The sequence below is a fragment of the Vanessa cardui genome, chromosome 10 (genome assembly GCF_905220365.1).
Source record: "Vanessa cardui chromosome 10, ilVanCard2.1, whole genome shotgun sequence".
Classification (NCBI taxonomy): Eukaryota; Metazoa; Arthropoda; class Insecta; order Lepidoptera; family Nymphalidae; genus Vanessa; species Vanessa cardui.
Window position 1 is genome coordinate 1,187,183 of NC_061132.1, and position 14,647 is coordinate 1,201,829.

General features: G+C 34.3%; 2 protein-coding genes across 2 annotated transcripts in view; one reads left to right on the forward strand and one right to left on the reverse strand.

Annotated features, from left to right (window-relative positions):
• Window positions 1-6,438: 6,438 nt before the first annotated feature.
• Window positions 6,439-7,581, forward strand: LOC124533228. Its single transcript, XM_047108427.1, has 2 exons — window positions 6,439-6,975; window positions 7,449-7,581. The coding sequence occupies exons 1-2, from the start codon at window positions 6,474-6,476 to the stop codon at window positions 7,544-7,546; spliced, it is 600 nt and encodes a 199-aa protein (XP_046964383.1). The 5' UTR covers window positions 6,439-6,473; the 3' UTR covers window positions 7,547-7,581.
• Window positions 7,582-12,999: 5,418 nt separating this feature from the next.
• Window positions 13,000-14,647, reverse strand: part of LOC124532727 (bicaudal D-related protein homolog) — a 103,089-nt gene continuing 101,441 nt past the window's right edge. Inside the window, exon 9 of the mRNA XM_047107770.1 lies at window positions 13,000-13,754. Coding sequence (XP_046963726.1) covers window positions 13,626-13,754 — 129 coding nt within the window. The 3' untranslated portion in view covers window positions 13,000-13,625. The remainder of the gene's footprint in view (window positions 13,755-14,647) is intronic.

Here is a 14,647-nt window from a genome sequence, read left to right on the forward strand (position 1 = left end):
AATTTTATCAATTTTGTTTATAATAGGAAATATAGTTATGTATGGATGAAATTTAATAATAAAAAAAATAAATAAATACAAATTAGCACATCACATGAATATTTAGTGGTGCTTGCCTGGGTTTGAACCCGCAATAAGATGCGCGCGTTCTACCCACTGGGCCATCTTGAAATATGTAATTGTTGTGAACCAAAGAACTAAAATATTTAGAAGTGTCATATACGTAATTCAATATTTTTTAAAGATTGGAAATAGTATCAATTGAAAAATTTTAGCTCGTAGCTTCAGAGAAAGTGGGTGAAATATTGATTGCAACTATCCAAGATATTTTAATAACGAACGACGACGAACGAATAATTAAAAAAAATATTTTAACAAAAAAATTGAAACGAAATTTATTTGTTTTTTTGTTAAACCAAAAATAAATAAAAATATTTGAATTTAATTGAATCAGTTTTATTTCAAATATCAGTCAAAAACAATACAAATAATTCTAATATCCAAACTATTTTTATGAGATTTATGACTAAACCCACTGTGATTGACCGAGTTAACCAATAATTCTACTAAACCGACTTGACGATATTATTTTTATAGTAACTTTTTGATGCTGACTTTTTTAACTTAATTTTTTTTCTTTGTGTACCGATTTTAGTAAAACGAACAAACTCTACGCTTTTTGTCAGTATACAAATTACGAACAGTTCCAATTTTATTTAATAAATCGCTTAACAAACTTATAAAATTTAAAAAAAGGACGATTTAATATTTAGTATTACAACTAATTGAATTGATACAGTAAAATTAAAGAAAAAAATGTTTAAATTAACTATTTTTTGTACATAAAATAATAATAATTTAAGTTTAATTAATTCAGTTTAATTTTATCATATTTTTTTAAATGACACAAAGAAATTAAAATAATTCTGTTGTCCTGTCTATTTTTATGAAATCTATGATTGATAGTATTGACAGAATTGACTTCGCTTCGCTTTCGCTCGGCGCGGCGCGCGGCGGTTCGGCGCCATCTGTTGGAATATTCAGGCGTAACCTCGCCGCCTCGCTAAGCGTAGTGCGCGCGGGGACATGCCGTTTTTGTCGTTAGTGTAAGTGTGTGCGCGTGATTCTCAAGGGCAATTAGCTCCTGTAGTCCCCTTAATACTTTCACAATATTACATCGTTAACGCGCCTCCAAATTTGGGAACAAAAAGTTATATTTAAGTGTCTAATAATGCTCTAATTTCGCGTCAAATATAAACTTTCCATAATTACTACATAGTGTAAAAAGAAAACAGCTTCTACTTTTCTGACCAGAAAAAGTTTTAGGGGAAGGTTGCTATGATTGGACCACATAACTTTGAGACATCATATCTCCTGAAATATCATCTACAAACGGAAACCAAATGTAATATATAATGCTATTTATGTGAATTAATGATAATTAAATTATTGGCAATGAAAGTTAGGAGATTTTAAAAATATACTAAAATAACTTTTCAATGAGGAGTTGCTTCCTTTGGACCACCGTCACGTTGAATGGACCACTAAGTTGCCATCATTGGACTTGGAAACATTTGTATTAACGGTCCAATGAAGGTGACTCAAGTGAAACACAAAATAAGAATTACTTTTTTATTCAAAAGTTTTTATAATAATCATATATTAATATATTTTTTGTAAACGTATATTATAAATATCTGTTTAGGAAATTTACACGAGATCAACAAGTTTTATCGGTCATTATGTATTATTATAATGACTGATAACAATTACTTTAATTTCGATTTTGGACTTTCATACAGAAAAAAAATCATATTTATTTAATTTTCATACGGAAAATTCATACAGACAAAAACATTTCTTAGAATTCTATTAAGTCAAAATAAGTAATTCGATAAGTTTCTTTGATTGGACCGGTCCAATAATGGCGTCACCATAGTGGTCCATTGATGGCAACTAGGTATATCCACAGAATGAAAGCGGGTATTTAAAAATATGTAAAATAAGGTAAAAAACTTCATCATCTCTGTAAGAGCAGATAAGGACAATTAAGTTTTTGCTTCGAGGTTGGGTATTGTTTACTACACGTGCGCGATCTCATTAGATTTTTTTACTAATATCGCTTAGTTTCACTAATATTTGTTTTGTCCTGTGTTGTTCCGTGTGTGTTACTTGTTGTGAGGTAAGTTTATCTTTAATTAGTTAGAAGTTGGTGATGGAATCTGAGGAGCCCCCGGATGGGGGCGGAGGTGACTCCATATGTCATGATGAAGAGATGGTTACTGAGGCTATAATTAGAGAAGACAGTAAAAAAGTCTTGAAGGCTACCAAACGCCCTCAAACCGCGGAAGAGAATATTATTATAAACAAAAAAGTTGCTTCCTGTCCTCCTAGCGCTTCCATCCAGCACACATTTACACTCCCCGAGTTTAGTGGCACTAAACTCAAGTATACCGACTCTGATCAAGGGCCTTTCATTGTCCATGTCTCTCGAGTGGAACCCGAGCCATCAGCTGGCTATAACATTAACCTGCTTAAATTTGCCCAAACTATTTATAAAAACAATGTCTCTGGTGTCCTCAAGGGAGGAATTAAATCAGCAGGACGCAACCGTGTTGTTGTTGAATTTCAGAATGCTTCCTCTGCCAATAATTTTATTGAGAATCCACTGTTTCAAGAGCTTAAATATAATATAATTATCCCAGCTTTCCACATTACCCGAATGGGTATTGTGAAGCAAATCCCCGTCGACTGGTCTATGGAGGAGTTCTTGAATTGTATTGAATGCTACACCCCCGGTTGCCGGGCTATAAAAGCTAGAAGGCTAAATCGCAAATCTATTACTGATGGTAAAGCTGAGTGGCTACCAACTCAAACAGTTGTTGTTACATTTTTAGGTCAAACTCTGCCTGAGAGAATCTATTGCTGTTACACATCCCTTCCAGTAACCCTGTACTCCCTTCCCACTATCCAGTGCAATAATTGCTGCCGCTTTGGATATACCCAAGATAAATGCAGGTCCAAACCAAGGTGCTTTATCTGTGCTCAAGCTCATCCAGGACGTTCGTGTCAAATCCCCCATAGTCAGGCTACATGTCTGTCCTGCTCCGGTTCACATATGGCTACTGACCCCAATTGTCCTGAACATATGAGACAAAAGCAAATAAAAATTGTAATGTCAGAGGAAAATATCCCATACCTTGAAGCCTCTCTCCGTTTTCGCCCTACCCGCCGCTCTTTTGCTGACTCCACACGCTCTCCTCCCAGCTCTTTGTCCACTCCCCCTCGCCCTACTATGAGCCCTCTCACTCCAATCTATGAAATCTCCAGCCCTTTAATCCCTCCTATTTCGTCCAAACGGACAACTTTATCTGTCAAGCAACAACCTCGTCCTCCCCTTAGTAAGGGATTTGACAAAGACGCTCACTTTGCCCTTGTTTCTTCTCCAAAATCTTCCCAACCTAATGGCTGTGCTCTTACAACTTCAGATAATCATTCTAGACAAAATCCTGAATTATCCGACATCATCCAACTTTTGCTTTCTTTAATTGATATTATTACCCAGCATAATATCAGTTTACCGTACACTGTCACTGAAAAACTTAATCGGTTCACACCTAGATCTTTTAATAAAAATGGTAACAATTCTTCAATGGAATTGCAAGAGCATTAGGCATAAAAAGCATGAAATTATCTCTCTAATTAACTCTTATCATCCTCATATTTTGGCCATCTCAGAGACATGGTTAAAGCCGGGTTCGCGTTTTCGGGTTCCTGGATATTCATGTCTCCGCGATGATCATGTTAGTGGATGGGATGGAAGTGCCATTCTTCTTAAGCATTCCCTTACCTACTCCTTGATTCCTCTTCCTCACCACTCTCCCTCTTTTAATATTGTAGCCGTCAGGGCTATAAATACAACTGTCGTGTCAATTTATATTCCTAATCCTAATTCTGCCATTATTTCCGAATTAAACTCTATCCTCTTAACTCTTCCCACCCCTTTAGTTGTTTTAGGTGACTTCAACTGTCATCATACTATGTGGGGTTCCCTTCAGTGTGAGTACCCTTCTGCTCATCTCATTGATTTGTTTGATAATAATAACCTTTGTTTATTAAATGATAGCTCGCCTACTAGAAGAACTTCTCCATCTCAGAATCCCAGTTGTGTTGACTTGTCCTTAACATCCCCTAATCTGGCCTCTCAGTGTAACTGGAAGGTATTATCCTGCTCATATGGTAGTGACCATCTCCCCATTCTTATTTTCTTATCCTATAATGTTCCTGTCTCGCCTATGCCATTTCCTCCTCTCTTAAAATATCGTATCTCGAAGGCTAAGTGGGCAGAATTTCAGAAATCTGTTACAAGCCAGACAGATCTATTTCCAGTAATAACTACTGAGAACTTTTTACAAACTTATATTGATTTTATTTCTGCTTTATTAACTTCGGCCAATCAATTCATCCCAATTAAAAAGTCTCCTAAAGATTTAATTCCTTCCCCCCCTTGGTGGGACTATGAATGCACGGACATCATCCGCAAACGGGATGAGATGGAAGAGGTCTTCATGGAATTTCCGTCTTTAGAAAATTACTTAAATTTTCAAAGTACAAATGCCAAATCAAAAAGAGAATTATCCCTGAAGAAACGTAACGGCTGGTTTCGTTTTTGTGAGAGTCTTTCTCCTCGAACCCCTTTTTCACTTGTTTGGAAAAAAATAAAAAACTTCCGAGGTTCTTTCATTGATAGTAATCCTGTTTCTAATGATCCTTCTATCTGGCTCTATGATTTTTTGGATAAACTGGCTCCACCTTTTGTTCCTCCTGAAAATTGCTTTCCTTCATCTTCCCCTTCTCCTCCTTCCTATGATCGAATGGATGATCCTTTTACATTTGATGAGCTTTGCTCTGTTTTAGACAATCTTCGCGACTCCTCCCCTGGTATTGATGGTATTCCTTACTCCTTTTTAAAGAAATGTTCTGACAGTTCAAGACTAATTTTACTCAGTATTTATAACAAAATTTACGAAACTGGGTTGGTCCCTGAATCATGGAAACATCAAATCATCATTCCTATTCTTAAATCCCATAAAGATCCTAAAGACCCCTCCTCCTATCGCCCTATTGCCTTATCGTCAGTTCTAGCCAAAATTATGGAACATTTAATAAAAAATAGACTGGAATGGATTCTCGAAAGTAGGAATATCTTGCCAAAATCGCAGTTTGGGTTTAGAAAAGGTGTAGGCACGATGGACAGCCTGAGCGTATTCTCTTCAGAAATTCGCCTGGCCCTCTCAAGGGAACACCATCTTGTTGGTGTCTTTCTTGACGTCACTTCAGCTTATGATAACGTTCTCCTCCCGTTACTCAGGCACAAAATGCTCCAGCTGAGTCTTCCCGCGAGGATGATTAATATCATATGCAACCTTTTCATGCAACGGTATATCTCTGTTCGAGTGCAAGGTACTATGTATCCCCCAAGAACAGTATGGAAGGGGCTACCACAGGGCTCGGTTTTAAGTCCCATTCTTTATAATTTATATATCTCTGATCTCGACTCTTCTTGTTCATCTGATTGTAACATATTACAATACGCAGACGATATAGCTCTTTATTATGCCTCAAAGTCTATGGATGATTGCTCTGTTCGCCTTAATGCTGCCATAGAAAATCTTTATATCTGGCTAGCAGATCACGGCTTATCTCTATCTGGTCCTAAAAGCTCGGTAGTGGTGTTTTCCAGAAGAAGATTGATACCGGATATTGATATTGTTCTGGAAAATGAGACCATTCCAGTAAAAAATAAAGTTAAATTTTTGGGTGTGTATTTTGACTCCCGTATGAATGGCACGGTCCACCTTAATTACATTAAGGAAAAATGTGAGCTTGGGGTAAATGTTTTAAGGTCTCTATCAGGTGTGTGGTGGGGTGCTCACCCCTACACTCAAAAACTCCTTTATAACGCCATTGTTCGGAGTCATTTTGATTACGGTTCATTTTTGCTTGAACCGTGTAATAAATCTGCTTTAGCCGATTGGGACAAAATTCAAGCTAAGTGTCTCCGCATCATTTGTGGTGCTATGAAGTCTTCGCCCACCAAAGCTCTCCAAGTAGAATGTCTGGATCCTCCCTTATTTCTTCGTAGACAATATCTTTGTGATAGATTTCTCTACAAAGCTTTTCAAAATTCTTGCCACCCATTACTTACTTCTCTTCGTCACCTTTCAAACTATGTTTCATCTTCTTCTTACTGGGATCATAAAGAAGTTCCTTGTCTTTTTAAAAGTTATGAAAAATTTATTGCAACATCTCCTCTTTTTCAATTTCCTGGTAATCCTTTGTTTGCTGTCCCTTTTGATGCACTTGCTTTTAGGCCCAATGTAATTACATGTTTTGGTATTAACAAAGAAGATCCTGGAGCCAACTTTCGGATTAAAGAACTCTTAAACGAACAGTTTCCCGGGTGGCGAACTATGTTTACAGACGCCTCCAAACTATCTACAGATGCCCCTGTGGGTTCAGCTGTATGGGTTCCTGACATGAAGCTGACTCTTAGTTTTAAATGCTCACCCAGGATATCTGTTTTTTCTGGAGAAACAATAGCTATTTATGAAGCTGTATCCCTGATAGAATCACACAACCTTAATAAAACCATAATTTTTACAGATAGTCGCAGTTGTTTAGAGGATATTTTAAAATTTCCGTTACGTTCTAGAAATGTTCACCCTATTAACCTCAAAACTCGGGAACTTCTTTTTAAGTGTCACTCTGCTGGAATTGAGGTAGCCCTTGCGTGGATTCCTGGCCACTCCGGGATTTCTGGCAATGAACAGGCTGACATATGTGCTAAGTGGTCTATTCGTAATGGTACGGAGACTTATGCTAATTGCTTTGCCCAAGATTTACGTTCTCTCGCTAAAATTGATTTGAATAAGCAGTGGAGTGAGGTATGGAACTGTTCCCGTCATGTTAAAGGTAAATTCTATGGCAGTTTGCAACCTGATATTCCATTAAAACCCTGGTTCTTTAAGTTTCGTCAATGCTCTAAATTTTCTACTTCTACAATAATTCGATTGCGTCTTGGTCATAACTGCAGCCCCCATTTTTTTATCAAAGATCAGGGTTCGGGACCACTCCTTATGTGAATATGACCTTGATGAGGGTACTGTTGAACATATTTTCTTTGATTGCACCAGATTTCCTATTTCATTGTATGATCTTCTTCCTCCTACTTTTCCTCGCCCTTTCAACATGTCCTGCATTTTGTCATCTTCAGAAATTTCTATTATAACTATTTTATTTAAGTATATTGAAAGATATAATATCAAACTCTGAGTTAGTTTAAGTATATATTATTTATATAATAAGTATATCTATGTAGGTAGTTTTATTATTTTGTATCTTAGTGGGTGTTGGTGTATTATATTGTGATGTCCTATTTGTTTTAGATCGTGCTACTGGTCATTGGGCAGAACGAGAAAGAGCTGTATTAAGCAACCACGTGTATTTTTCAACCCTGACACTGGCAGAATTGTCAACCTATTGACAGAGGCCATAAATATAAAAAATTGAATTGAATTGAAGAGCAGATAAATTAGCTATCCTGATCTATTACAATAATCTAACATAAATAAATACAATGTTATTTACATCAGTCTGTTGATGGCTTGGTTTTTATATCACGGTCGCCACTGGTACAGGTGTTTTTTTTTTATGTTTGTTACCTCATAACTTTTTACTGGGTGGACCGATTTTGATATTTTTTTTTTTGTTTGAAAGGTACTGCTTCCCGTGGGGTCCCATTTTAATTTTATTTTTTTCCGATGATGGTATCTGTATGAAAACGACATAAGTCTTAAATTTGCATTATGTCTGTGCGCGATAAATAGGTGAATAACTCGAAATTGGTTGGCACTATTTTGATGATTCTTTTTTTATTATAAAGGATATATTTTAAGGGTAGTTTGGTGAAAGTTTGGCAAGGTTCTGAGCATAGGATCAATGACAAATTAAGGGAACGGGAGGGAACGGAACAATTCTGAGGAGCACGTTAGCAATACTCGGTCGAATCTTTTATTTATGGGTTACTTGGATATTTGAATCACCTTCCGGAACTTGGTTATGTTCATGTAATTGTCATAATCGAATATTATAATCAACTAGCGACCAATACTGATACTAAATATACTAAAGAATTTGTTTATTTACGACATTGCAAACTTCTAAAATTGTCAGTGTTTCTTTACTATATTGTTCATTTCTTATATACACAAACCTTCCCCTTGAATTACACGATCTATTAAAAAAAAACCGCATCAAAATCCGTTGCGTAGTTTTAAAGATATAGGGACAGAGAAAGCGACTTTGTTTTATACTATGTATTGACGGAACTCCTAAACGGCTTACAGTTAGGGTGCGATTTCGGGCAGAATTTCTTACTGTCTTTAATCAAATTTTGTGTATATGATGTGATGTCATATGATGTACGACATATCATACGAATAGCTCTTTTGCAAAGTTTTTTTACTGAGGTCGATTACAGTTCTTTCGAGGGTGGTACCTTGTAGATTATGCCGCATGACGTATTAAAGCCGCATTTTCGAAAGTCTATTTTTGTTTTATTCGAAAGTTTCTTTTGAAATTGTCCCCGAAGTAGTTTCTGATTCATATAAACAGCAAGCTTGATCTATCCATATTAAGATAAATTAGTTAGTCTACATCAGCTTCACTTAAAATCAAAAAATAAATAAAATTTTAACAAAAAGAAAAACCGACTTCAAACAAAACAGTATTTTAAAACAAATAAAAATGGCTACATACACCGGCTCCAAATATAACAATAACTGTAACTACGTTATATAATCGTAAATCGACTTTTAAGTAGTCTAATATTTTTCATTTCATTTTACCTAGGAGGACTCTAAAAAATATGTTAAATATGCAATTATTTTTATTACTTTTTAGTACATTTTTATTTGTTTTAAAATAGTGTTTTGTTTGAAGTCGGTTTTTCTTTTTGTTAAAATTTTATTTATTGAAAAAATTAGGCGGTCCAATAAAAGAGCCGGTCCAATGATAGCAACCTGGGGAAGGTTGCTATCATTGGACCGGCTCATATGTTTGTTCTGTAACCTAAAAGAAATATATACTCTTATTGCAGCCGTTTAAAGTCGGATCGCGGAGTGGTAGTTAGGTAGGTAGTGGGTTCGCTGGCAGTCGGGTAGTTTTAAGTTTTAAATGTATATCTTTGTAACTTTAAGATTATACAAATACATACCTTTACACTTTACCTTTAGATACGGTTTTATTAAAAAATAGTAAAACAAAAATATAAATTCTCAATTTATTTATTTCATTAATAATTTCACATAATTCTTTATAATGTAAATACAAACTAGTCATCATTAGGTCTAAAATTAAGTTACAATATTTAAGTACTTATGCGAGATGCCTATATTATATGGATCGTGTGTTTAATGTTCCCAATTAATAGTAAAGAGGTTTTACAACTGTTGTAAATACGGTATTTAAAAAAAATTACATACAAATGGAATGTATGAAGATTAATACGCAAATTTGTGCTTATAGAAATATCTATTTGTATAATTATTTATTTCGTAAAATTATTTAAGATATGTGTATTATGATTTCATTCGATAAAATAAACAATAAATACTTGATAGATCACATTTAAAAATAATTATAATTCATAGTGTTGCTAGACTAAATAAAAAAAAATAGCATAATAAAATAATACCATTGTAAATTTCTCATGACTTCAGTCTCAATTTAAAAAAAAATCTCAAACCATAAAATGCATTACAAATTATTATATTAAGAAATTTATAATTTTATGAGCTAAAATACACGCTAGGCCTGTATATGTGAGTGTTCAAAGAATAAACTTTCATAGAAGTCATACAGCGAACTGTTTAATGATTTACTATTTTTGATAAGCTATCTGTGCACACACAACAGAACAATCTCTTATATACACACACATACATTTTTGCGAGCGCAAAAACAGAGCGATATAAAGTTTGCTCCTCAGTTGTGTGTGTGAGACTACACGCATGTACGGTCTAGCTTTGTCTGTAAGTCGGTTCATATATAAAAGCACGCAGCAAAATAGACTTATAAGCTTACTATTAGTCGCGGTTTTGCTCGCGTTTTAGCGTGTTGGTTGTCATTTGTCAGGCAAAAAAGTAGCCGTGTTGTACATGTCCTTTATTGGAGTTCAAGTTACTTCGCACCAAATTTTATCAAATTGTTTCAGCGACAGAGTTACTACACATTTATAATATAGATTATCTAATTGCAGGTGATCGATAAAGGATTATTGACATATAAAACATACAAAATAGCAAAAAATTTGCTAGTATTAATAAAATTCTTGGTATTCGTATTATAGACATCGACAGACTCCCAAGTATACGCACAGCGCGGTCGAAAAAAAGCATTGAGGATTTCTATCGGACGATGTCTGATCTGAGTCTGTGTGTGTGTCGCTACACTAACGATCGTCATTTGTTATTGCATAGACATATATAAGATGTGTGCAATTGATGTCTGTATGTGTGCTAGTGGAAAACAGGATTGTGTTTGCTACGTACGTTTATAATATGAATCAAACTTTAAAGCAATTTACAACAGCTCTTTAAAGGGATATTTGATAGTTTTTTTTGTTAACCGACGTTCCTTTGAGCGTATTAGTGTGCCGGGCAAATATCTTGAACATTTTATAGTTTAATAGTTTATGCATGTACGACAAAACATTGGTCAGTTCAAAAATGATCGTCTGAATCTACCAATCACGAGCTCGGAATAGTGTTACTCCATTCAAATCGACCAATGACAGAGCTTGGCTTTGGAGGTTTGGATCACTCGACGCAACTATTAAAACAAACGGCGTATTTAACGGTAGCTGTCAAGATGTTTGCCGGCTCTAACAATGTTTGTTGTGAAAATGTGTCAAGCGTTCTAATGTTAAGTCACACAAACAATCACAACTGCTTTTATAACGAAACATGTGTAGCTGCAGCATTATAATTTATCAACGGAACATCTATTACAATACAATATTAATAGTATGTATATTGCAAGCAAATATATCACTTATATAATTACACATACTTATATAGATTTTTTTCTATAATATTGCACAATTTGGAAATAATTCGTGGGAAACATTTTTTTCAAACGATTGTTTTCTATTATATTTTAAGGCACTTACAAAGGCATTTTGTTATTAAACATTTTAAGAGCCATAATGGAAATTAAGCATTTATATAAATTAATTCATAGTATAGTTATCGATTTTTTTTGTAAACGGTATACAAGACGACAAATAACATTTTTAAATCCATTTAAGGCACTCGGACACTAATTTAAAATATATTGTGAAAAATGAATTAATATATTAGATATTAATAATATTGATAATTACTTTAAATCTAAGATTGCAGCAGATCGTTATTATATATTAATTATTGTTAATAATATGGCTATTAATGTATTCAGTGAACAATTATTAACTCTACTTTCGCGTTTAGTTTTCGAAGTGCACTAATAATTTCACTTTTAGTGATCTACTACTAAAATAAGTGTTATTTACAAAATGTTTAAGTGTTAAGTCGGTCTAGCCGCCAAAAATGTTTTATTTTGCGAATTCGATTTTTAAATTTTGTTTTTTTTTTTTATCATCTTGACATAATTGACTGTTTTATTTTTTTTAATTCAATTGTCATGATAGCTTTACGGGAATTTCGTCACAATCTGGTTTCTCAACTATAATAAATATGTATAGTACGATATGATTTAGATGTAACATCGGCAAAATTCGTAAAACCGACCACATCCGAATTAAGTACGCTATCCCAAATTATCAATATTTATTTCTTATGTGAATATGATCTTTGCACAAACGTAATAACTTGTAATCATATGACCGAATATATTCGTCAATTTGACACGTCGACATACATACACTTGTTTTCTCGGGTTGAACTGACGCGAGAATCTATAGCGACGAATAGCGTCGAATGGCGCGATAGGAAGCTGATTTTATTGGTTAAATCATCAGTAATGCTGCTAGCATTCTTGCCACCATTCCACGCGGTCAAGATTTATACAGTAACTAGTTTTAGTTCATATTTGTATATATATATTTAAGCATTTAATATTGTTGATTCATATTTAAGCATTTATCAGTAATTGGTTTTATTGAATTTGCCGATGCTACATCTATGTTGTGTCGTACTATAACTGCTTATATATAGATTTAATTCGTTTTAAATAATTATATTATATAAGTCGAGACAAAGCTACAAGAGAAAGGGAAAGAATAAGTGCATGAAAAATTTGTATCAAACAATACTTCATTATTTTTAATTAAATTTAAAACATTCTTTTCTTTTCTCAGATAGCTTTAGCTGTTTATTGTGCTCTTATTATGTGTAATATGAAATAATGTAAGAAATATAATAAAGAATTCATAGTATATGCCTTTAAGCAGTGTATACAGAATATTGATACAAATATAGGTACAATACTTCAAGCGACAATAAAGATTATTGTTTTATATCTATTATAAATATAAAATTTGTGTATGAATTTGACAAAGTCATTTTTCTCAGGGACAGTTTAAGAAAGTTACCTACTACTTTTTCCCAATTATGTTTCAAGTAATGTCGGTAATTAAAAGAGATGCACTTACTTGTACTCTCATATTTGTTTCGATTTATTAAATATATATTTTAAAATATTCCAAATACAGAATAAGTTCGAATATAAAATAGTGATGTCTATTATAATAAAATAGATTATATTTAAATATCGAATTATTCAACGGCTCTAATTGATTTTTTAATATATTTTTACAGATATGTACTTAAATTGGACCTTAATACTTTTTTAATGTTGCTATATGTAAAAGTGTTTTTTATCCTGTCACTTGATATATAAATACGATTATTTTATTAAGTTCAATTATTTTTTTTAATCACATATTTTTTTTGGAGTAGAGTTTCATACTCAAAGGCACTTAAAATTAACAAGATGGCTGACGTAAATTAAGAAAATGGGGGATTGGCTAAAATATAGGTTAGTACAATTAATGGCGTTTCGTTTCGTGTGATTATTTACATAATTCGTTTATCGGTATTTCGAAATATTAAAACTAGTTTGTGTGTGAACTCCTGGATCCGCCCATATGCCATACCATATAAAGTGATTTTAAAAAAGGAATGCTATACTTCTTAATTTTAAATTAAATTTTGTACGGAATGCCCAAATCGAAGACAAAACACAAATCAGCCACGGTGCGGTAACCTACGAATCTCATTACCTAAATAAAACTCAGCAAAACATTAAAAATTACACGTAAACTATCAACAAACTAACTAGGACACTAACTATCACTGCAAACGTGTACACGTCACACGGTTTTGAAAATAGAACGAGGCTCCATCCCAGGAAGGCGGCGGCCACAGCCAGGGACGAGAGGTTACCTTTGTACAGCGGCGTCAGCATGCTCAGTGCGGCGGGCACGACGGGCTTCATAATAAATAGATGCACGATGGGGGCGCTGTTCCAGGCTATGGCTTGGGGGGGCGGGGCGCGGCAGATCACCGCTGAAAAAATCCGAGAAGGCGAGAGGTCCGTGTAGGGGCGGGCGGCGCGGGCAGCTTGCGGCGCTTCTCCTGTGACGTCAGCTTGCTCTTCATCTGTTCGTCGATGAGCTCTTGCATGTCCATCTGTAAGCGCCGGACACACGTGTTACTTGTTGATACGTTGCTAACTCCACACATATACTCTTACGTAGTAAATCAGAGCTGAGATGGCCCAGTGGTCAGAACGCGTACATCTTAACCGATGAATGCGGGTTCAAACCCAGGCAAGCACCACTATATATATGTGCTTAATTGTGTTTATAATTTATCTCGTGCTCGGCGGTGAAGGAAAACATCGTGAGGAAACCTGCATGTGTCTAATTTCATCGAAATTCTGCCACATGTGCATTCCACCAACCCGCATTGGAACAGCGTGGTGGAATATGTTCCAAACCCTCTCCTTAATAGAAGAGGAGGCCTTATCTCAGCAGTGGGAAATGTACAGACTGTTACTTTACTTTACTTTACTTTAGTAAATCAGACTAATGACACTACTTTGACATTAAATACTAATTATAAAGATCGTATTTCTATACTATATTTATATGTTGTATATATATTTTTTTAAATTAATCCCTATTTACTTTGCTCACACCCATATTTGAGATCGACTATACCGATATCATTCGTATTGTTATAAAACCTTTCTAATGCTTTGTAAGTAGATAAGCAGATATTGTTTTTTAGATAAATTTTGAACGTTAACGCCTTATTATTCTAGTGTTCTAGAAGTTTCCTTTATTTTAACTATTAAATACAATTCGATTGGACTTAAAATGCCTGTTAGGTCCGCTAGTAATTTACAATATTAATCAGTCGAGGAGAATTAGTCGAATTCGGAAGGTAACAAAAAGAGCGGCAACATTTTTTTTAAATTAAACAACTGTGTACAAATAAATGTACAGAGCCTACAGGAAATGCAATGACTATTATAATACTATTTTATCATCGTAATTAAATACATATGATATTCAAAT